The following is a 25,036-nucleotide window of genomic DNA, read 5'->3' on the forward strand; positions in this document are numbered from 1 at the left end:
GGGGGGGTGGGGGGGTGGTCCACTGAACCAGCAGTGTCAATAAAGTCCCTCCTGCCTAACCCAGCCCCGGTTCATGCACTTTTTTAAACATTCAAAGCTCCGACTGGGCTGGTTCTCAGTGCCCGTGCTGAGGGATCTGGGGGACCCTGTGTGTCTGTAGTGGGGTTCTCCATCAACCACTGATGCTTCCTGAGCCCTCTGACATTTCAGAGTGAGCCCACAGCAGGCAAATTAAGGGCCTGAATACGTGTTACATTAAAAAGAAAACATCACTGGCAAACAGATCTGGCCTGAGACCACAGGGAAGCAGATGATGGCTCTCGAGGACCACCGGAGACCTGGTTAACGTGTAGCAGTGGCTCCTGGATGGAGCCATCCACCGCAGAGGCAGGGAGCAGCTGCTCCATCACTCATCAGTCACGCTCTGTGGGACTCCCAAACTAATTTGGGGATGAGGGGGAGCTGAACTGCCTTACTCAGCCTCCCTCGTGAAGCAAGGGCATCCTTTCTAGGAGTTCAGCAAAGTCTGCCTTGCCTGAAACTACTACCTTGGGCCCTTCTGGCAATTATTTTCTGCAGTTGGAGGTAGCAAAACCAGCTCCTGCCTCTCTAAGGCACAGGGGAATGTCGCCGATGGAAATGTGAGGCTTTGTTGCTAGGGGAGAGGTGGTTCCAGCTCAGCCAACAACAAGTATGAGAAATGGTTTCTACATCAGCTTTGGGTCTGAGCACAAACGACTCGCTCTGCAGCCCTCCACCCACACAGCGGCTGCAGGCAGCCCTGCTGGGGCAGAACAGTCAAGAAAGAGAGTCCTTCTGATGTGGAGGACTACCAGTTTATCCCTTGCAGCAGCAGTGCTGAAGATTTATAGAAAAATGCAGCAACGTGGGTTTTAATCAGTAAATGTATGGTAAGAGGCACCAAGAGGGCGTCTGTGATTCTGATGGGTAATTCGCATCACTGTAAAGCCCTCACTGAGAGCTATGGTCTTCTCTCCCCTGACACTGCCAGAGCGTACAGAAAGAGGTAGGCACCACCCCACGGAGCTCTAAGTCTAAATGACGTGGATTACGTGAGAGAGAGAAAAACTGGATGATTTTCTCTGATTTTTCTCTCCACCACAATGACCCAGCAACACAAGACATCCATTAAGAGCCAGGAGCCGCAGCCTGATCTCCCCTCTAATGCCTTCCCCAGGTGAACATGATAAGTGCTCAAACACCTTCCTGCAATACAGAGTCCCGTAGTTGTGCCTTGTGCTTTTCTTCTGAAATCTCAAAAAATGTCACTTGCAAGGCAGCCTCCTACTTAAATCCTACCAGACTGCGGGACCCACCTTTTGGTATCATGGTTAGGTTCATTTTACACAGATTCAAAAGCACACAGGACTTGATTTCAGCATGATGCCTTGTTCTGTATTCACCCTGGATTCACACTAAATTAATTAAATAAACTTGTCGTTTCAGGGTCTGGCAGCAACTCTGCCACCAGTCAGGAGCTGCATGGCTGTGCTCTGTCACCAGTTGCTGTCCCTCTGTGCAAGCAGGCACCGCACCCAAAACCCCACACTGCAGAAAGATGGAAAAGCCTCTCCCATTTTTGCTAACGGAGAACGCCTCTGACTGGTACCTGTCGTGGGGACGAACAGTCCTGAGAGGACATTTGGGATGAGCAGTAGAAGACCCTATTACTGAGGTGGGTTTCAATGGCTTAGATAGTTCTGATGAAATACACAGAATATTCCCATTTTTGCTGCAAGGAGAGAAGCTGCAAACACCTTCCAGCTCAGACCAGCTCCGGGGCTAGTAACTGTATTCCAGCCAGTAAAGTCCCTGATGGACTAAAGCAGTGTCAGGAACGGAGCGGGAGCCCTTTCCTTCACCCTTAATTCACTGTACTAGTGGCTGGGAAAACAGCTCCAAACTCTGAAACAGGTGGCCTATTGTAGTTTGGGCCAGGGACAGACCTTCTTAGGGACATGCTTGTGGCATGACCACGCACTGGTCCCTCAGCCACGAATTATCAGATTCCTATTGTGTTACCCCCAGATTTGCAGCACTGAATGACCAGGGCTGTCACTGCAGCACAGCTTTTGGTGACAGACTGTGCCGGTTCTTGCTCAGAAAAACAGCTGTGATGACCACAAAGGTGACCTAATAAAGTGGGGCACAACTGCTTGCAAGAATTTAGCATATTGCTTATGTCAGAAGTGACAAAGGGTCTTGACGTAGCAGAGACTTCATCCAGGTCCTCATTCTCCCCCCAGCCTTGGCAAAGAATGACACTCTCCACTAGCTCCAGCTTCCTGATGTGGTATCATCAAAGTGGATGGAGTTAAAGCCATATAAAAACCAGTGGTGTGAAGGATGGGGTGCAGGGAAGGGTGAATCAGACCATCAGCTTGGAAAATATGGGATGGAAGGAGATTTGAGGCCTCCCAGCCTCAGCTAGTGTTGAATCAGGGCCATTGTGCTGGACTTGGTGGCTTAGAGGACTGGGCCTCCAGGGGAAAAGCAACTAAAGAGACTGCACAAGCCACACCGTGGACAAACCCGGCCAGCACTGCTCGCTGGCCTGACCTGCATGCACGGGCAAGAGCTGCTCCTCGGCTCTAGACACAGGACCAGAGAGGTACCACTTAAGCAGTAATCCTGGGCCAAACTGCGCTGTGGTGGCACTCATGGGAGCAGCCTGGGCATCTGGAGGTAAGTGGTGGGAAGTGCACTGGGTTTAGTCCCTTCAGGGGCACTTTTGCCACTGGCAGTATGGGCTAAGTCACAAACAGAAGCTGCATTTCTGTTTGAGCCTTTCACAAACATCTGCAATTTGACTTGCTCTGGGTTAACCTCATCACGTGCACCAAGCTGTATTTTTAAACTCTGCTAAACTGGCACAAGTTCCCTGCACAGACCATCTTAAATCAGTTCCTTGGCACAGGCTAAATGAAAAGAAGCCACTTTAAAATCTCCTAACTTCTGCACAGAGACAAGACCTATGACAGAGATTATGCTTAAGCCTACTGCCATTTAATTTGCTTGGAAGCAGTGCAGCTGCAGCAGTATCGAGAAGTTCAGAGGAGCCCAGTAGCGTGCACATCATCAGCAAAACGCTTGGGCTGAGCCTCTGTGCGCACATGCTGGACATCAAAATGTTATCAGCGCTCCGAGAGTCTGGTGGTCAGGGATTAGTAAACAGTCAGAGGAGCTGATAACAAATTGCAAGCTTTATAGCAAAGCGTGAGTTAATTCCAGGCTGTCGTTGCTACCATCTGCACTTCCAGAAAGACTTTGTCAGACATTTGGCAACCAATCCTTCTGAGCAGCAAAGGCAGCCGCTGTGCCTTGTTATGAACTATACAGCCCAGATTGTGAACTCTTTCTCACCAGCATAAATCACAGATAACTGCACCCAAGTCAGTGGATTTACTCTGGGACAGGTGAGACAAAATCTGCCACTTAGTTACAAATACAAAACACAGAATTTAATCTACTATCTTGTAAAATATCCTCTGTGTACATTACCATGCAGTCAAAAATAAACTTTTCTGAGCTACACAATTCTAGAAATAGTCCTTTCTAGCCTGCATGCCTTGGCTGGAAGTATTTCTGGCTTAATTAAAGGCTTTCAAACCTGTGGTGATGTCCATAAAAGCAGAAGCCCTTACAAACACAGAGAGGAATGAGATGCTGAGAGCAGTGAAAAATCTGTGGAAGCAAACATGTCTTCTCACCACCTCTGAAAAGCAGATTTGCATGATGAGTGCAGTCTGAATATATCATGCCCGTATTCCAACGGCAAGTCTCGCCTTCCCAGAAAGCAAAAGAACTTGGGAAGCAGAAATAGGCGCAGCGCTGCAGAGCCAGAGGTGCGCAGGCAGGCAAGGGCAAGCATTAGATCCCCGACCGTTAATTCCTCTGCACATATCCCTGAATAAATGTGTGCTCAATTTCTCTCTCACAAAATGTCTCCTTCTCTCCATACTTTTTGCATACACCAGCATTGGCAGGCAGTCAAGAAAATGTTAACATCTCTGGCAAAAACCTACAGCCCATTCTTAACAACATGTGCAATCCATTTCTTCCAGCCCCAATAGTATTCTACTGATCCCTCCCCCACATACGGACACTCATTTTTTTCATCCATAGCCACACTCTCTCTCTTCCTCTTCTTCATACAGTAAGACACATTCCAACTGTCTCTGTTTCTCTATCTCTGTCTCACACATACGTCTTGCTGGGCAGAGAGCAAATTGGCGAATACAAGCTAGATATGGAAGCAGGGAGATACAAACACAGCCACAGTCTGGACTCTGTCTTGGAGGGATTTCTAACTTGCCTGGAGGAGCGGATTTGTGAGCTAAAGCATATACTTATCAGTCGAACTGCTTGAAAGTAATTCCGTATTATCCTGGAGCTGGGCTGGTATTCATCAGAAGGAGCTAAGCCATGGGGTGCGGAAAAGAAGACTTAAGTTGCCTCTTAATATCTGAAGTCTATGAGACCCATATAGCTTTTCCTGCAAGAAGGCACACGTTGGTCTTTGGTTTTGGCATAACAGCTGAAAAGAAAGGGGCAGCTGGGAACCAAAGTGAATGACATGCCATAGTACAGAGGCTACAGGCCCACCTATGCCATAGTAGCGAGTGATGGTTTTGACTGTGCCCGCAGTCACTGAGGAGGCTGCTGTGTCCCTTCTTTTACTGACATCTCAGTGACAGACCTTCAGTCACCAGCTCAGCCAGCTAAACAAGCAACAGCATCACTTCCTTCTTCGCCGTGCAAGGAAACAGAGCCAGGCACTGCCTTGTCCCTGTCACACCTTTCTCTAAGTTCCCCATTGTCCAAAAGGTGGAAAAGTCTTTCCTAGCCTGGGATTTCTAGCTAAATCCTCATTTTTCGCTGCTAAGTGGTTTTACTTACCGTGATGGAAGACAGCCTTGGCTGGAAAAGTTGCATGACACACACAGACACACAATGAAGATGGAGCCACGTGACAGTTTCACATGATGGCAGCACAGCGAAGAGATGAATTTGCACAGAGCAGTCATGGAAGTGATGCAGGAGAGAGATGAAGAAAGCACAAAAGGAAATGGTGATGAGCAGGACAGCAGTGAGAACCCCCTCTCTTTTTCCTCACATCTCCTCAAGCGAAGACTAAACAGAACTGCAACCATTTAGCATCCACAGCAGCTCCCTGCAGGAACACCGGGTCGGTCTGTCCTCCAAACAGAGCAGTCCCTCCTTCACTGCCACAAGTACCGCACTTGCCTATCTGACTCTTCTCCGCTGATTTCTGTGGGGCACTCCCATTATCCCGATGTGTGTTAAGCAGCAGCCAGGATCGCAGAAAGGGTGGCTGCAACTACTACCGCCATCTCTGGCGATCCTCTTTGGAAGAGGTGAGCAGGACCTGAACACTACCCAGACGTTGGGCTAGTTCTCTGACTAAAGGAAATTTTGCTTTCTAAAAATGACTGTTTTGCCATTATGCCAGGAGAGTTCAGCGCAGAAGACTCAGCTCCACAGTTAGCAGGGAAGGTACCACTGTCCCCACTAAAAGCACCATTAGTGCTGAATAATTAGTGAGGATGTAATAATAATGGCACCTACATGGCTGTGCAGAGCACTCCTCACCTTTCCCTTTGGGTTGCCTCAGGGCCATTAGCATCTCTCCTGCCTGTGGGGCAGGGATGGGACCACAGAGACTCCCGGGATGTTTTTAGCAGGCAGCACTGCAGCTGCAGGGCAGGTCACTGGATTTCAGCTCAGACATACCACTCTGCTGCATTCTGCTGCTGGGCAATACCATATGCTATCATCTTCTCTCTTCCAGAGAGGGTCCAGTGGGCAAGTGAAGACCCTCCATGTGTTATGGAACAGGTTTCTGGTCAGCTTCCTGGGACCCCTGCTAGGCTCCGGAGAGCCTGCTGCTCCAGTCCTGCTCCATCCTGTCCTGTAGGTCACCCTCAGGAAAGACTGGAAGAGACACTTTCCAACCAAAGGGCTTTGCAGCTGATGGTCTCTCTCATCCCACTGCACGTTGGGTGGGGGTCTTTGGAGAGAAGAGCCTCACCCCACCCCAGCAGTTACCCTGAGGAAAGCAAGCAGCATGCTCCGAGCCACACACACCTCACCCTGACTGCTCCCATGCTGTGGCAGCGTGAAATGGGGGTGGGAGTTGGGGGAGACGGGGTGGTGGTGGGACCTGGAAGCTGGATTCCAGTGTCCGCAGAGGAAGAGGTGGCGGGGCAGATGGCAGACTCCTCGCATGAGGCCAGGCTTCCCCATCCAGCTTCTTCTGCCACCAGCGGCTGTAACACTCATGTGCTATGGGGCGGCTGGACTCTTGTGTACTCACCATCTGCCAAGTTGTCTGAGTGCCAGAAGCTACTCATGTTAAACTCCAAAAGGAAGCTGTCAAAAGAGCAAGAACAGAGGACGCTTTTTCAGCAGCCTGGAAGGATGCAGGTGTCAGGGAGATGGCCCCGTCACCCAGCGAGTATCAGTTCTAAAATGTTTACTATGAATTTGCTGGCAGTGGAAATCTCAGTTTGGTTTTTTTTTATTATTATTTTTTTTCCTTCCTCTCCACATGATGAGAGTGTAGCTCTGTATCATGGGAGCCATACTGTGGAATAACTGAACGGGCTTTTACCTGAAGTACATACTGTGCGGGGGCCTCGCCAGCAAAGGAAGGACTGCGTACGGCAGCCCCTGAGGCCGGGTGAGTCACTGTGAGACCCACCTGAGAAGCAGCCACGGATGGCCATCAGGGAGCCCGTACTCTGGCTACATGGAGCTAGCTGCACATCACATTGAATTATTCTGAATTACACTCAAGCCCTAGGAGCTGGATCTTTTCCACACCTTGCCTTCTGCACACCCAGCAAGCTGAGCAGCATCACTTTCATCCCAATTTGAACTTGAACTCCAATTCCCCCCAGCAGTTTGAGGTGAGCCTGAATCCAGAACTTGGTTCGAGGCTTTCCCTTCTCTCCTCCCTTGGCTGTCGCTTAGACCTGAGCTCCCTGGCTTCCTTCCTTCAGCCTTTGCCCCCTGCGAAGCGAAGGTGCGCATTCATTCATCACGGGCAAAGGAGACATGCAAGAGGACTTAGCATCAAGGATCTGCACAGGGCCCCGGGAGACCTGAGTCCTATTTCTGACTCTGCCACTTTGTACTGAGTGACTTCAGGTAAATCCCAGACCCGCTCTGGGCCTCTGCCTTTCCGTTTGCAAAATGGGAATAGTAATAGCTTTCTGTCTCCCAGGAGCAAGGCGCTGAGCTGAATGTCAGGAGAAGGCTGACAGCAATGCCCTATGCGGGGGCCTCTGCCTGCAGCTTTCTCAGCTCTCACCCCCATTGGTCTGAGCCTCCCAAACACCCCCATCTTTTGGTACTCACATGAGGAAATCACTTATCAGCCATTTCACTGCAGCTAGAAAGGCATAAATTGGCTGGAGAACAAAAGAAGAAATGAGAAATACCATAAGGACCTGGTCAGAGAGGTTATAATTGTTATGCAGGACCCCACGTTTCAGACCAATTCCCTCCACCGATCAGAGCTCTTGAAGACAGGCTGGAAATTCAAGGTCTGGGCATCACTGGAAAATGTTCAAAATATGTCAAAAGCCAGCAGAGCTGCCTTGCTACTAATAATATCTTCTCACCCCCTCCCCGTCAGGGTCAGGGAGTTTATCACAAATGTATGAAGGACTTTGAAGATGTAATTGCTTGATGATTTCTTTCCAGTATGGACGACCTTGAGAGCTCAGAGCAGGAGAGAAACACAGCTAAATGGGACACCACCAGTTTAGGATGCTTTTATATTCTGATAGCAAGTGGTGTTTCTGGGACAAGCTACAGCATTGCCCAGGATTTAGTATTATCTGCCACCAATTGATTATGCTTAACTGTGCTTTCATCCAGCTTTTCCTCAAGATGGCATGACTTCTATCATCTTCCTGCTTTTCAGCTACAAATTGGAAATCCAGCATTGTCCCAGGGACAGTTCATCTGCAGAGGATCCTGCTGCTTCTTTTCTTCATGGGAACCATGTCTAATTTTCATCTCTCCCTTTCATAATCATGCCCGTATCCTCAAACCCAAAACAGATGCAGCAGTCACAGGACACAAGATAATGTTCCATTACTGCCAACTGACTTATCTTCAACCCAAATAAGTCAGCAAATAGTAAAATGTATAGATGGTTGGGAATTTGACTGATTTTCCTTTGAATGATGCATACGAAAAATGGTCTTTTCTTGATTTCTTCCTTTTTGAGGGTTTTGCTAAGAGGTGAAAGGGAGAGATGAGGGTGATGCTCACCCTTTTATTCTCTTCCCAATTCACCTCGTTTTTGTCAGCTCATATTTTGTGACATTTCTTTCAGAAACCAAAATTCTCAACGATATGATCAAGCAAATGTGTTCACTGCAATCAAAATATTTTATCTATGCAGCTCAAGTACAGCTATTGCCATTTTTGGCGATATATTGTTAAGAATGTAACACATTATTAAAAAGTAATATTTTGTTGAAAATTCTTTTACTGGAAAAAAAAAGAGCATGTCATGCTGTAGGATGTACTCCCAGCACACCGCATTTTAAAGTATCAAACCCCCTGATCATAACAGCAATAAACACATCCCTGCTTAGGGTTGCTTCAACTAGTGTGAAGTGGCCTGACTTTTGAGTAATTACTTAGTTCTGCCTAGTCAAGGCCAGATTAGGAAGGTAGAGCTTGTATCAGACTAATGAGAGGTTGCATTTAGGTACTGGCAAAACTATTCACTCTGATAGCTTGTTCCCTGCGCTATCAGCATTTCTAAGCAGCTTTAACCCCTCTCTCTGTTACTCCAAGCCCACTCATGCTTCCCTGAGAGGCTGACAGCTTTCTCCCAGATGCTCTCTTCCCTGACAGTGCAACTCTCCTTTTTGAGCTGCTGAGTAAAACCATGCCCTGTAAAAGCATTTCTTGTTCCTTTCAGCCGCAAGTTCGTTCCTTGGCTTTTAGGAGAAGCCTGGCATAGTCTAGTTCCTGTCCTCTCCCTGGTCCTTCCAATTTTCAGTGAGATCCTATACGCCAATACAGAGCCAAATTGGAAACCACTGTCAGTGGCCATCACTGCCTCAGAAATCTTCCTTAGATGAGTTTGGACATTCCCATCACTTGAAAGCAAACAGCTACTAAGCTCTTTTGGGGAACGTGCTACATCAAGGTGCTGGAGACGTTCTAGGAGAGAGCCTCCACAGCCAAGCGCAGAGAGGGCTGCATGCCAACAGATACGTACGCTGAGCAGAGGCCGGGCACCGCTGTGGTGGTGGTAGGGTACTTTGCACATTGCTTGATAATCATACATGGTCACCCTGCAATCAAAACAAAACAAGCAAGCAGTCAAAAGCAAGCAATGCAACTGCCTAGGGGACAAACATGTCAGCGTGCACCACTTTTTCTAAAAAAATTCCTGTATGGAAGAACTAAAGCAGTGGCCTGCTTACACGTGTCTTTGCTGTTTGGCCAGTGCTGGATATCGCAAAGTGACAAATACAGGCTCTGGATTAATGTATCTGGGTCAGCACAGGAGAAAAGATGGCCCTAATTTCAGATGGTGAGTAAAGCAGGCTCCGAAGCAGGAGAATTGTAATTGTATCTACCTCAGGTCCCCCTAGTTCCTGTTTTCAAGCCACTGAAACTCCGAACTCTCTTTTGACATGGGCTGGGGGAGTGGAGTGAGACGAAAAGGTATTTTTAGGAGAGAGAAAGAAATGTGCTCAGCCAGCTGCAATGCCACATATGAGGGGCTCTCAGACAACTGCTCACAGAAAGGCTTTCCAAGTAGCAGGAGGAACTGAAGCACCTCACCCAAAATGCCAAGAAGTGTTTCCCGTAGCATCTTGCCCTGGAAAGACAAAGGAGCAGCTGCTTTCTGGCCTCACGGAGATCGGGAGTTACTGTCTCTCTCAGTGCTTTGCAGTAGGTGGAAGAGCAGGAGATGAGGAGAAACAGGGTGTGTGGTGACGATGGCTGAGCAAGTCAGGGGAAGGGGCAGGTAGCTAAAGGAGCTCTTGTAGCAAAGTAAGAGAGCCACAAGCACCAGCATGTGCATTTTCCCCTCCTCAAGTGCTGCTTATGGGCACCAATGTGTTCTGACCCACACACCAGCTGAAGAAAGAGAAGTACAGCACAGAGATCCCTCGCTTACCGCCTGAACATGCCCATGTTTAGTAGCTGGGTCATTACTGAGCCTTCCACTGCACCAAAAAATTTTCCAGTCTGCAAGCACAAGAAAGGAAAAAGAACAGAATAAGCCATCTACAGTAAAATTCCCAAATGCTTGATGGCTCCAGCCGATCCAGTTTGTCTGGAGGCCTACTACACATGACGAGTGTTTTATAAGGAGGTAATGCTGAGCTTTGTTTGTTGGCTGGCTGGAAAGCTTGAGGGAGGACTTCCCCCATTGCCAGCTGGGCATCCTGCACCATTCCTAGCATACTTGGAAATTATTTAGCCCACGTAAGTCCCTGCAGCTTGTGACAGAAAAAGGCAGACTCTCAAGCTGCAGAGACCCAGGCACGGTGATTCACAGGGAGCCTGGGCTCTCCTGTGGGTTTTTGTGAATCCGTATTCTCTGGATCTGAATGCCTGAATCTCTTCCACTTGAGTCTCTCTGCTAGCCCGCAGCTGCAGTGGCTTCAGAAACCTCTGCTCTCCTGCAGCTTGACTGCTGCAAACTGACTCACCACACATAAGTGCACCATAAACATTTGTTTAGGTAGCAAACACAGTTTTACAACTCACTGCTGCGCAAGTTCTGAGCAGGCAGTAACCCAAACGACACAATGCCCACTGACCCATCCCTTTAGCTTACACACTACACAGTGGCACAGTCAAAGCTGTGCCAGCACAGACTCCACCCTAGCAAAAAGTTGTATTTGGGGGGCAACAACCCCCAAATCCCACTTGCATGCCTGGACATGGCTTGTGGGCCTCTGGTCCCATTTAGGTTTTGGAGTCAATAACATCAAATACAGTCCCAATCCCAAATCCAGGAATCGCTGCTCTAAAGAATTCTTCAAACAAACAACAGTTCTGGCTTTCCTGATTACTAAACCATGACAAATCTATTGCAAAAATGCTTCAAATCTGCCAAGTCCACTGCTTTGTTTTCAAGCAAGTAAATAAATACTCATAAATAATAAAAATGCAGATACAAGCTGTCCTCTGTCTATTTTCCTGGCCCATGGGTCTTAACCCAGTAAATAGCTCCCATATGTTACGGAAACGTCCACACAGTTTGTGGGGACATTTTACTTTTCCACTGATAGGCTAGCAGTCATTTAGCATGTATTAGCAGATGACAGATGACTTCATTTATTTGAGTGGGGCATTTCCACTAAAATATCCCAAACCCTTAGGCAGATTTACCGAAGATCATATGGTAATCATCTAACAGTAGTGTTACATGGCTATGAGCCTCTTCCCAACAGGCTTTAGAAGGCGTTTCAGTGTATAAATCGATACATAACATCAACTCCCCTTCAAGCATTTAGGCTGTAATCGTCTCAGACATAGTCAAATGTGTCTGAGCAAGCGCTAACTTTTTTTCACCTCCCTCACTCTTTCAATCTGATTAGGGGGTGAGGAGGCCAGCTGCTTCCATTTAATACCAGGCTGCAGCCCCAGCAGGAGCCCGAGCAGTGGGATTTAACGCAGGGTAAGCTGCAGCCGGTGTGGCAAGGGCAGGGGGCCGCTGCAGGACTGGAAATGGGGCCCACCTTGTCCAGAGATGCTGATGTTGGACTGAATTTATCCAGGCAGGACGTCGTTCCTATAGGTACAAGTATGAGGAGCTATTAGAGTACTTGAGAGTAAGGCCTAGGGAATGCGTTCAGAAAAGCATCAGCAAACTGGCTTTTAACACCGAATCAGACATTCAAAGCTCGGTGATGTTTTCGGTACCCTGTGCAGGTAGTAACACAGGAAAGCATCACTTGGCAAAAACCAAAGCGGTCCTGTACTGAAGCCATGTTTTGCAAAGCAGCTCTCATTACAGCCTGCTTCTTCCAGTGACTGGCTGCTGTTCTCCCAGACATCTCTTTGCTGTGTTTCTCCCAACTCCCAGCTCTGGGTGGATTTCCACAGGCCCTTGCAATTTCAGACGTTCACAGCACAACGCATCGCCTCCGACATCCTGCATGACACATGCTGTATCACATCCCCCTGCAGCTGAGAGCGTACAAGTACATACGCAGGCTACGCACAGGGAAGAGATGCATCCCAGAGCATCCCAGAGCCATGCATATGGCTCAAAAGGTACATTGCTGCTCACAGACATATATGTGGCCACGCTTTGCTGGCTCGTTGAGCAATTTGCACTTTTGGTACACACAAAAGCTGTAGACAAATGAGATCTGCCAAATGGGCTGGGCTTTGGGCAAGCAGGCTGCCTCCTCGCTGCATGGCTCCAAGAAAGCCAGCCCTTGCTTTTCCAAAGCCTCTGCTCAGCCCTGGTGGGATCTTGGCCTTTTAGCTGTCACCCTGCACCCTGTCCTTGCAGTCCCACCTGGGCACAGCTTGCAGAAGTACCCTGCAAAATGCCTGAGGGAGAAGGCAGCAGTTCTAGAGAAAGAGGTTTAGCGAGTGAAGGGACATATGGATGCAGCAGGCGGAGGGAGCTCCAGACCTGTGATCCACAGCTGTGCCTCCGGCTGGCAGCGAAAGGCGGCTTAAAAACTCAGGGGCGGTTGTGGGGCCATGGCTGCAAACATCGGCAGAAACATAGCGCGGGGCAGCCATCACTGCAGCACAGCCTGGGCCCGCCACTGGCTTTCCCTTCCTTCCCTGCCCTAGATCACCAGGTCCTCCTCCTTACCCACTCCCTACTCCTGGCTCTGGATATTAACTCTTTGTTCCCTCTGCGATGAGGCTGGAGGGGGGGATTAGCCCGAATTAAGAGATTACCCATTCTTCCCCAAGTAATCCTGCAGGGAGCTTCCAACTCGTCACTCATTAAAATCCTGAGTCCCTCTTTCTTCCTCAGTGGCTTCTGGCTGCCAGTAAGCTTCCTGCCGCCTTCAGGCAGAGGTTATTAGAGCTGATCCCCCGTCCTCATCCCCCATCCCAAGGGTGGAGGAGGGCAGAGCCTGATCCAGTCTGTCCTCACCCTGTTCTTGTGTGAAGCCACTCCGGTTCCTGTGCCACCCAGGGAAGGAGGTGGGGGCAACAGGCAGTCCCGGGCAGGCAGCGGGATGAACACATGGTAAAGCACCTCAGCCCCAAGGGAGCGAGCAGAGAGATGGAGCAAAACATCTCAGAGCCCCCGGCGCGAGTCTCCAGCACCAGCTGCTCACCCAGGGGCTGTAAGGACACCGGCACTTTGGCACCACTCCGCTATTCTTAGCTTGCACTTTGCCCCGGGAAGCAGGCGTTTGGGATGTGAAAGCTCCTTGGCTGCCTTCCTTGTAGAAGCGGGGATGAGCGTGGGGCCCTGATTGTGCTGGAGCTGCCACAGCCCGTGCAACACAGGGTTGGGGGGGGGATGGCTTGTCTGTGCACCCTCGCTCCTTTGGCATCCGATATGCTCCCTCTCATCCCAGCTGGCGGGGCAGAACAGGCAGCCTGCAGGCAGGCTGCCCTTCTCCCTGCCGCAGGGCTGAAACGCTGACCCACGCAGCTGAGACACTCTTCCTGGTCCTGTTGTCAGGTATGAAGCTGGGAGGGAGGGCAGCGAACTAGCTGACCTCTCCAGAAAGGCGAAAAACTCACATAAATCCAGGTATGGGATATTTTTTTTGCATTATGTTAAAAGATGTGCTGCGTGGGATGGGGCAGGGAAGGCCACATAGCAGCAAGTGATCCCACGCAGCAACATTCAGGCAGCAAGGCTATGAAACACAGGGTATTGATTTAATGCTGCTGCTGTCTTGAATTCCCTGTAGGGCTTAACAGTGTGGACATTCGTGGTGCCACTGGGAAACAAAAGCAGTAACTGGAACAAGATAAAGAAATCAGAAGAAAAGTAGTGGTGAACTCTCCAAGGTCAGGAGAGGTAACAGCTGGAGGAGATGACAGCTCTGGTGCCTGCCAAATGCCTGATCTTGGAGGCATGTGGATAATGTTTATAATTTACGCAAATCCACTATAATGCAATGTTTCTGCTAGTCAGATCTTACAGAGACCAGCTTTTTGAAAAATCCATTTTCCAGAAGATGCAGGAGACAGAACCCAGCAGGGTGGTTGCTGAGGATGAACAGTAGACATGGTACCTAAAGGTTGTAGTCACCTTTATCTATGGACACATGCCACAGGACTTAGTAAAGCACCTTTGAAAATGCCATAGGGGTCAGAGGAGGAAACAATGACTCCTAAGACTACCAGCCCATCCTGAACACGCAGCAGGACATGGCCTCCCAGAGTAGGGAGCCAATACAACTTCACAGCATTTTCCTCCCTCGTTTTTCAAGTTTCTTTGCTTTTTTTTTGGCACACCACATCATTGAAGGGGCACTTTTACTGGCATATTCAGTGCGCCAGGTAGGTCACTTTCCCCACAGAAAAGAGGTTGGTTATTCCTTGCAATATGCCCCCCTTGATAACTGCCTGTATCACCCGCTGGTGCGACTATGTTGCTGATTCATTTTGCTTTGTGAGTCTCAACAGTTCTCATCTTGGCCTCTCTGAACTTACTGTGTAGTGCCTGCAGAATTCACAATCTCACCTTTTTCTTTTGTCAGCCTATTCTGAATATGCTAACCAACACAACTCCGCATGGGAAACCATGGACCATCATATAGCTGATGTCTTCTGTCTAAATATCCATCTAAAAATTCCTCTTCTTTCTTTTCTGTCCCAGCTACTTTGAGATCAATGCCACGACTTCACACTACGCTCTCTAACCAAAACTTCTTGTGAGGGACTCTGTTCAAGGCTCCTAGAAAAACTGAAATGCAGTAGGTCATCCATTCTCCCTTACCTCCTGATTTACTCACACTTTCAAAGAACTATAGCTGATAAGATAGCTTTTCTTCCTTTATAGAAGCTGTACTGCTTGTCCCAGTCACATCCATCAGGTGGTCTGTTACTTTATTTTTAATTTCCATTTCAACCTGTTTGTCACATCTTGAAGAAAGTAATTTCTGGGATCAAATCTACTGCCTTTTGGAAATATACATACAGTTTGTTAACTCCAGTAGTATGGCAATTTCAATGAAACTCCACACTTCTGTCAGTAACAGAACTGCTTCATTTCCTATTTCTTCTATAAGCCCACTCTTGCTATTGACTTATAGCTTTCTAGTTTATAAGTGTTCCAACACATCACTTTCTAACACTCGAATCTATGGCCTTTTATTATTTTGAAACAAATAGCTCGGTGGTGAATTTACTGGAAAGCAGAAAAGTATAGCTAAACCATGCAGCGGCTGGTAGTGTTGACTTGACCCAGGCTGCACTGGATGTCACATCACAAACTCTGCCCCTTCGGCTCCCTAGAAATGATCATGGAGGTGCTGGCAGCAGGAGGAAAGGAAGCAACTTTTTTTGGTTTATATTCTTATTACTATTCTGAGTCTTTTTCTTTACTCCTTTCACCTCTGCGAGTAAATCCTCCAGCTCTTCAAGTGTGCTCCTGTCTCCAATTTGCCTAAGTGATTTTGTCTCCCTTTTTGCCTTTGGCATTTTGCTCTTACCACCCCCTTAGTTTCCTTTCCTGAAGAATGCCTGCTTTGACTTCACAGGTGCTCAAAAGCATGCTCCCTCCCCTCCCGTCCCCTTCCCTCCCTTTCCCTTCTTCCCTTCCCTTCCCTTCCCTTCCCTTCCCTTCGCTTGTCACAGCACACCTGCCTTCTGGGACTGTCTCAGATCATCTTTCAGTAGCATCTGTGCAGAGGGAAAGGAGTCTAATTTCCTCACTTCTGATAAAAAGATATTTTGACTAGTTCCTTCCTTATCACGGCACGCTCCTTCCTTACCTAGGATGTGCTGTCACTCTGCCGGGAGGCTTCCCCCTCACTGCACAGCTGAATTTAATTATACCCCGGCCACCCTTATTACACAATTGAACTTCATTTGTTTTAACCAGTTCTGGTGGGTTATTTAGGAACAAGCCAAGCACACTCTCCTTCTTTTATACTCTCTTACCTCCGCAGGTCTTTTGGAAACGAGTATAAAGCCGTTATTATCAATGAGGAAGCAATTCAGAATCTGCAGAGATGAAAGAGAAGCAACATTAAAGACAGCTTTTTCCATGGTTGTCTGGTATGTACTGCTGTTTGCAGGATGGAGCGGTGTGGGCTTGTGCTTATGGCAACAGCCTCGGCATTTCCATGCCTAGCCCCACAGCTCAGCTATCATGGGTTTGAGACAATTGACTTTTCCCTCTCTGCCTCCATTTTGAGGTATTTGCTTTGTGAGCTGTCTGTGACAGAGATTGTCCCTTGCCAGGGCTGTGTGCAGGCCTCGTAGGCTCCGAGACACACTTAAGAAGACAAGACATCCTGCAGGAAGCGAATGAATATTTGGAGAGCACTTCTCTTTAATAAAATGGTATCTAGCTCTTTCCATCTTCAGATTTCAGAGTTTTATAACCACTCATGAAACAACCCTCTTCTCACCACTGAGTATGATCAGTGCCAGTCTTATTTTATTTTGTAGAGCAGGAAATGGAGGCACAGAGTTTAGATCAAAACCTTCAGGTGTCACAGGGAAAAACTAGGATGCAGAGGAAATCCTACATGAAGAAAGAAGGAAAATTCTTTGGTGATCCCACACTCCAGGCCAGAGGAGCTCCTGTCCCAGATATACCTGAGACCAAGGTTGAAGCAGTGGAGTAAATGCAAAGTGGGGTGTCCAGCACGCATGTCATGCTGACAGCCGCTCTCTTTGGCAGACCTGAGACAGTCTTAGAGGAGATGGACTCTCTAGTCACTGGCTGGAATCCCCATGCCCCTGCCTGGGCTCAGCTGACATCTCAAAGCTAAGGGGAAGTCCTAAACTGCAGGTTTGTCTCAACAGCATGAGGTCCTGCCCTAGCTGCGCAGCCTCTTGTGAGGAGACAACAGGCAATAACTGGTTTATGGGGAGACAAAGACGTCCACAGAGCAGATTGTCAATCAATCACACTCGTGACAGGTATAGAGAAGAAATCTGGGCAACTTACGTCATCCTGACAGCTTAGTGGACAGGCACCTTCAAAGGCACTGCACTGGAAAGGAAAAGCAGGGCATTAACCACGGCGTGATCTCATCTTACAGTCTCCCCATTGGGACTTCTGAGCTAAAGGTCTCCACACCAGCATCTCATAAAGCTCTGCAATTTAGCTGGCGTTTCCACCAAGACAAACTCTACAGCATGCACCAGTGCCACCCACTGAGTTGGCCACTCGGTGGCTCTGTGTACTCCCCACCTCTCTGAGCACTCCCCACCTCTCTGAGCAATGTCCCCTTTGCCGAGGGCTCTGATCCTGCACCTGCCTCCCTCACACACTTCCAACAGTACCCACACACTTTGAGCAGAGAATTGTTAATGAAGGGGGCAGCGTCCAGCTCCCTGGCTGTGAAAGCAAGGGTTATTGTGCACCAGTGAGAAACCAGCATGCATGTCACTATCTGCTAGTATCTGGACTAAACACACGGTATGGTATTTTAGATCAGGATTCTTCTCAGGCAGGGATTTTTTTGTTGTTGTTGCTGTTGGTTTCTTTATTCTCCAGACAGCTAATGATAAAATCGGATGTGAATGGTGCTCATGTAGCCCAAGGCACCATCCATTTGTTTCATTTAGGATTTCTGTGTACCGGACTTGACATGTGTTTCACAACACTGAACTGGGTGGGGACACGAGGGGTTAAGTGGTGAGTAACAAAGCCCTTCAGGTGCTTATTGATTTCATAATTGTTCCGAGTTTGCCGTGGCTGCGTGTCTCTGTCTCTTTGTGTTATTTTTTAATACTATTTTCTCTAGAAGCAGAGGGAAGAAAGCTGACATGGTGTTGCTATTTCTGTACATGGGGTCCCCTTCCTGCCAGAGGTTTTCTGGGGTCAGGGAAGGACGCTGACGTGTTGTGTACCCTGTCTGCTGTCAGCCAGCTGCCCTTTATTTCCACACAACCCTTACACATAAACCCCAGCCCCTTTTCTGGATGATTCTCAGTAACAAGAGGTGAATTTGCCATTTCAAACCACAACAAGACCATTACTTTCAGTTAGAATTTGTTTCTCCTCTTGAGTTTTGCAGAACAAACCCAATAGTTTCAGGTTTCCATCCCTTCAGGGAAGGCTCGGAGCTGCCTGATTTTGTTTCAAGCCCCGTGGCTTTGCAATATTGCGCGCTCACACTCCAACCCTGATTGGCTTTTTGAGGCCCTAGGGATTACAGTTTAAAAGCATCCCTTTACCCACACTTGCAAGCATCGTCCCACTCTTGCCTCACCACAAAACAGCATCGGGTTGTTTTGTCTCTCTGGATGTACACATAGAAGTGACCCTGTACTTCATCCCTGGTGGGCTCCTTCCTTCAGTCAGCAGAGAAATATGGCCACAACGAACCATTATTATGGCTTTGGGGGATAACAAATACAAAGCCCAGAGCTCAGAAAGCACAACAGAAACCCAGGTGAACCAGAGTGGTTTCCCACAAGAAGGGCCCCTGTCTCACAGCATCTTCCTCAGCAGTGTGAGGACCGAGTCTTCCTGCCGCTGCTCTTCCAGATCTGGAGAAGCTCCAGCAGTGCCTGGTGCTGGGCTGGCCACGCAGCAGTGGGACCGTGGTGAGGAGCCCGATCTGAGAGCACCGGCAGCTTGTAGGGAGCCCCTGAGGGGGGTGCAGATCTGAACCTGAGCTCCCTGGTCACTCTGAGACCACATCTACTGCCTTAATGGCACAGCTCCCTCCTCAGAGACCAGCCTACCTCACAGCATCCCCCTGCTGTTGGTCAGGTCTCTGAAACGCTCTGACCCAGAGCACTTTCAGCTTTGCCAAAGACACTTAATTACTGTGAAGACAAACACAGCCTATGACAGGCTTGGACTGTCTCCAGTGATTACAGACAAGGGACAGTGCCTATAATACGCTGGCACACAAACGACGCAATTACGAAGCCGAGCTGTGGCGAGGCACGCCGGGATGCCTCCCCATCCCCAGCTTGTGTCTACTTACATCACTGTCATTGGGCTGGGAGACGGGAGGCACAGCGTGGACATCCAGAGTGGCACAGCATGCGGTGAAGTGAGAGAGAGAGAGAGAAAAAAAACAAAATCTGTTAGCCATTTCTCTGTCAAATGGCGGTCACGTCCTGGGAAACCATACGCAGGCTTTTTTCATACTAGCACCTACCAGTGCCGCGGCATGCAGGTACTTGGCACACAGGCTCCTTTCAGCTTCTTTAATAAGGCTTCCCAGTTTCACTTAATGCCCATGTGGGCTTGTTTATGTGAGAACTGCCTGGGTATGGCCCTCAGGAGATTTTTTAAAATGCAGCTCTCTGCTGATGCTTGAGGATGTGCTCACATGCTTTGCAGAAGTCTTTTTAGCTCAGGTTAGGTTTATATGATCTCCCACCTGCAAGGATACTCCTGCCTCCGCGGCCAGCTCTGCTTTTCTGTCCCCCACGTCTTCTCACTCTCAATGACCAGCCTCCCGCCCTCCTATCTTCTCTGTCATCTCCGTATGATGACAGTTCCCTCTCCTGACAGCAGAGCTGATTCTGCTGTGTGCTGCTTCAGTCCCATCAGTCTCACCTCTCCAGTATACCTCCCTGAAAGCAAAGCCTGAGGGGAAAGCCCCTGGATGGTAAAGGAAAGGTGTTTTGCTTTCCCTGCCCCTCAGACCAGGGTGCTGTTTTAATTATGCCACTTCTCTCAGTCCAGCCAGCATGTCCAAAACTAGGACAACACTGAAAGCTTATCCCTGGGGCAAATAATTTTTATTTTGGCAAGCTGGTAGCATTTTGTTACTGTTATCAAGATGATAAGAGCCGGCAGTAGATTTTTTTTTCCATGTGTCCAAAATTGCAGATTTCCATGAGGTTTCTGAAAGGCTGAATGAGCACAAAGCATATTTCCACAATTAAATGTGTCATATGCGGCAGAGCTAATGCCAGGCCAGGATGCTGACACTGTCAACACGGCATTTGCAGAACAGACTCGTGGCTTACACAGCATTAGTGCCGTCAAAGGATTACAGAAATGTGTGACTTCAAACTTATCTACTTCATAAATCTTTTAATATGAATTTCACAAAAGTCCTTATCAAAATGACATCATATGATGTAACACAGCATCAACTTAGCTGATGAAGAGCACTGAATTATCTCTCTGCATGATTGCTGATGCTCCTACCTGTTGCATGGACATCCAAAACTTGCGTTGGAGCAGCTCCAGCTTAATTTGCACACCCACCGCTATGGGAAACAAAAAGAGGGGAGGATGAAGAGAGGAATGTGCAAGAGAGAGAAAGACAAACACAAGTTAGGAAAGGATGGGTAAATATTTGCCCAAAGTGATGGGATGGAAATCACAATTGCAACCTGCTTCCAAGTGTGAATGATAAGCATTGGGGGATCAGCGCTGAGTCAGACTGCCAAGTGAGAGTCAGAGGTTTAACAAGGCAGAGGAAAAGGGGGCACTGACTGCTGTACCGAAGTACTGACACCTCCCTCCCACTAAACACTACGGAGCTACAAACAAATTAACAACAAAGAAATCCTACCAAAAAAACCCAAGAGAGCGAGCACGTGAGCTTTCATTTTTGGCTTTTGTAGATTTACCTGCCCAGAACGGATGTTTCTGATCACCCCAGCCTCAACTCCTGCACGCCTCAGCATCAATCAGAAATAAAGTAGGCCAGCGTGAGGAAGGGAGACCACAGTGATTTGGATTGCTCCTAAGCCACTACAAAAGCACAAAAATATGAATGCCACTTGTCAGAAAACTGTCGATTAGAAGTAGAGCTTTGTTACCCGGTCCCAGCCTAGTGCACGCTCCGCTAAGCAAGTGTGTGTGTGTTTCTTAATGAAGTGCGTCCTAATTTCTTAGCTTAATTTCTCTTCTATTCCCAGCATCACGTTCCTGAAGTAAGACATAGCTCCACAGGAGAAGAAACAGTGCAGGGTCTCCCTGACAGAATAACATAGCTGTCCCTGGGTAGGTTGCCTGCAAGCACACGTAATAACCAGCACTGTCGTGCACAGCCTGGCACAGTGACGGGCAATAACGGGGCTCTGTGTCAACTAGTTGAATCCAAGAGCTCTGCAGGAATTACAGCCTCAAGCAGAACCTTGAAATAGAATATAAAGTGCAAGTGAGGGAGAAAAAGAAGTACAGAGAGGGAAAGTTTGAGCCTTTTTTCACAGCCACCAATATCGGGCAGATGAAGTGTTGCTGTTTCTACAGATTTCCTCTGAATAGCAGGAGCTTCAAAGGGGGGAACAGATCCTTTAAATCTGAATCATGCATGTGGGTGCTTTTAAGTTAACAGTATGATCTGATGCTCTAATTCAAATGTGTATGAATTAAATCTGGAGTATGCAATGGTATATTTTCTTGCAGCATGCACAGAAACCCTGGCACCTGGCAGCAGCTCTGCCTTTTGTGCCAGTGTCAGTGTCCTTCTCGTCATATTCCCGTTGCTGGTATATCTTACAAAATACCATTCACAGGTACATTTCTTATCCAGCTCTCCCTGCCGTAGGCTGAATCTGACTGCCTGTACGTGGGGGAAAGGAATGATTTTGTAGAGCTGCTTTGCCCTATGCCTCACAGAGCACGAACCAGATCAAGAATGCAAACAAAGGAGAAAGGATGGGGCTGAGTCCAGCCCAGGTGAAGATTCACCAGCTTCAGCAGGGCAATCGCAGGCATGGTTTGGCTTAATGCCCCTGCTGACAAATTGGCAGTCTATGACAGAAGGCAAATGATGCTGTTGCTGCTGTGTCCGATGAGGCCCACACGTCTGATTTGGTATGTGGCTTTAAATAAATTCATCGTTATCCTTTAAAACCAACTCAAGAAAGAGCTATTCCCCTTATCAGAGCAGATCACATCAATGGGACTGAACATTACCCAGGACATAGAGTTTTTATGAGACTTGAAAAGCAGTTGATACCTACATAACGAACCTTGCAACGCACAGATTTACTCTGTGGTTCATGTTTTTGCAAGTGGGAACATCTATACTCAATTGTTCTTCAAAGGAACTTTGCCCCTGGTTGTGAATGCTTGCCTCTGCCGGGGAGGCATGAGTAGCATGTACTGAACTCGGACAGAGTTCTCTGCAACATGAGGAAGGAGAGTACCTGGAGGCTTGCACTGGTGACTGGTGGCAGTGACAGAAAGCAGAGTGTCCCAGGTCTCTCCTTCTTCTTTCCACATTGCTCACAGCCATGTCTAACCTGTTTGTCCCATCTGTCAGTGAAACTTGTCCTTTGGACGCAATCTTTACAGCCCTGACCTCTCTGTGGGGCTTGCACTTACTCATCTTCTCTGCACTAGCCCTTTCTTTCCTTCCCAGCAGTCCAGCACACATCTCTAGCTGTTCCCCATGGAGCTGCAGTGAGCACCACTCTCCTCCCCACATCACAGCACAGTCTGAAGAGGTCTCTGAAAGCAAAGCTGGGGGCTATTCTGCCTTGCAGCTAGGTTTGTCTGTCTGGATGGTACCCATCACAGGGAACCATACTAGAAGGACTGCTCCACGCTCCTGCCTGGCAGCACCGCTCATCACCAGGCAGGGTGGATTGGCAGCTCCTGGCAAGGACTGTGAGAAACTTTCACATATTCAGGTGACCTGAGGAAGACGTGTGAGCTGAGGAGAAAGAGGCCACAAACACCCTCCCAGTGCTAGTAACAAGTAGTTGCTCGGCTGCCTTTAGGTTGTTGGTGAGGATGGGTAGAAAGGATGAAAGCAGTGATTCAGCCTGAGGTAAGGATGATGCTACAGATCAGGTGAGAGAGAGAAAACAGGAACAACCCCCCCCTCTCCTGCTTGTTCCAAAGTATAACTGATCATTAATCAGCGTTCTTGCTCTGGTGTCAAAGAGTGTGCTGCAGGAAAGGGAAGATCTGAGGTCCATGAAAAGATGAGTGGCCCTGGTGTGCAGCGCAGCAACAACGGTAGAGTCCTCGGAGAGACCATGGCTAATAGTTTTATTCCTACTAATGTGCAAATGCAACTGTGGCTTCCCAGCAATGAAATAAAACAGGAGGACAAGCAATGCTGCACACCTTCCGTAGTTAGACATTGCTTCACCACGTCAGCGAGCTACCCACACCTGTGCATGACTTCCCACCAGCAAGCACCCTGCTTGCAAACCCAAGTGGCACCTGCTGCATGGCTGCAGACGGCTTTCTCCAGAGTCGCGTGATGCCATTCACTGTGGAGAGAAGAGCCTTCCCCTCCACCTGTTCATCCCTCCGTTGAGCATGTCTGCCTCATTAGCTCATCCTCTGCTTGTCTCTCTTTCTGTCTGCCTTCCCTGGCTTGTCTCTTTGATTATCCATATGCTGCTCTCATAAGGATCTTTCCCCAAGCTTTAATTCTTGGGCCTGCCACACGACAAAAAGGTGTAACAGAGTCCCAAGATTACATCCTGCTTATCCAGATGTACCTTGCCATTCAAAACCTGTTTTCATGGCTGCCAGTTTGATGGTTAAACAAAAACCTGCGATTCAAATGGAAGAACATACAAGAGCAGCAGGGCAGCTCTGCCTGTACTGTCCATTTGCATTCCCCACTCCCTATTTCTGCAATATTCTCATTTTCCCTCTCGAGCCAGCAGTGGAGCTGCCCCACTCAAAATTTTACTCAAAAAATAACTTCCAGGCAAGTTAAAAAGAACAAAATGCCCAAACCAAGGGCAGACTGCCTGTGCTACTGGACCTGACAGAAGAGGCAGTTCAAGTGGATCAACACAACAGTAATTCTTGCAAATGTGGCTACCAAGGTCCTCAGCAAGCTGGAGGAAGGCAAATGAGGGGTCTGATTTTGGTGGGGTGGAAGGCTGCAGGAGCCCATGGGAGAGCACAGAGGGAAGCCTGACAGAGAAGGTGGGCTGGATTCGGGTCCTTACTGCACCCCTGTACCAGCAGGCTGTGCCGTGGAGGGCAGAGGATGCCTCCGCCATGGCATGGATGTAACTGCACCTGACACTTGAGCTGGACGTATTGCCAAGCACACTCTCCCCACCACACACCAAATCCAGCAGAGCAAACTGTGGGTGCAAACGCTCCTCTCCCTCACCCATTCCCCTTGTGTCCCACTACCCCCTCGCCAGCAGTCCTAAGTTTTCCCCAGATCCCCAAGGAAGCTGAGGCCAGGTCATGCTGCATCCAAGCCGGGAAGTGTTACAGCAGCCCATGGGCTCCGCCACTGTGGCTGGGCAGGATGGGGCCAGCCTGCCGTGGGCACCTCTCGCTTAAATCTCAATGTCAGACACACTGTTCCATCCCCCCGCCGTCTCTGGAGCACCGGTGAGAAGGGGCTGCCTTGCTCCCAGACCCTCAGTTCCTCCTTTGCTGCTTCCCCTCCTCTGCTTCCCTTTTGCTGCAGCCACTCGCCTCACCCCTACACAAAACCCAGCCGACAGCGTGGCTCGTCCCTGCTCCTCCTCGCCCCTTTCTCTCCGGGTTTATTGTCATCAGCCATAGCAGGCAGGGGAGGGATGGAAGAAGGGGAGGAGGCGTTCGGCTCGGTGCCTCCTCTCATAACCTGTGTCTGACCAATCTGCCTCCCGAGGGGCTGCAGGGAGCTCCCCCAGCCCCGGCACCTCCTCACCCTCAACGAGCCCCTCAGCTGCCGGCACCCGAACAGGGATGGTGGCAAGGTGGGGAGGAGGGAGAGAGAGGGACTGACAGCAACAGCCCTTTCTCCAGGATGGGATGAGAGAAATGAAAACCTCCCGAGCTCTTTCATCTGGGTGTTTCGGAGCAGATCCTGCCTGCCTGGCGGGGTGACTCCTCTGCACTGTCTGTGCGCGCTCCTGTGCGTGTGCTGCTGCCATCGCAGATGTACCCCCAGCTGTCACTTCGCCGCGTGCAGTCGTT

The 25,036-nt window shown here is 48.9% G+C and overlaps 1 protein-coding gene across 1 annotated transcript in view; it reads right to left on the minus strand.

The window, feature by feature from the left end:
- CACNA2D4 (calcium channel, voltage-dependent, alpha 2/delta subunit 4) overlaps positions 1 to 25,036 on the minus strand; it is a 132,522-nt gene that overhangs the window by 6,544 nt on the left and 100,942 nt on the right. The window contains exons 27-34 of the mRNA XM_009879747.1: positions 20,336 to 20,397; positions 17,159 to 17,203; positions 16,141 to 16,203; positions 10,205 to 10,275; positions 9,293 to 9,368; positions 7,405 to 7,457; positions 6,359 to 6,414; positions 4,921 to 4,941 (exon numbers count right to left, since the gene is read on the minus strand). Coding sequence (XP_009878049.1) covers positions 4,921 to 4,941; positions 6,359 to 6,414; positions 7,405 to 7,457; positions 9,293 to 9,368; positions 10,205 to 10,275; positions 16,141 to 16,203; positions 17,159 to 17,203; positions 20,336 to 20,397 — 447 coding nt within the window. The remainder of the gene's footprint in view (positions 1 to 4,920; positions 4,942 to 6,358; positions 6,415 to 7,404; positions 7,458 to 9,292; positions 9,369 to 10,204; positions 10,276 to 16,140; positions 16,204 to 17,158; positions 17,204 to 20,335; positions 20,398 to 25,036) is intronic.

The sequence above is a fragment of the Charadrius vociferus genome, unplaced genomic scaffold, assembly GCF_000708025.1.
Source record: "Charadrius vociferus isolate BGI_N301 unplaced genomic scaffold, ASM70802v2 scaffold90, whole genome shotgun sequence".
NCBI lineage: Eukaryota > Metazoa > Chordata > Aves > Charadriiformes > Charadriidae > Charadrius > Charadrius vociferus.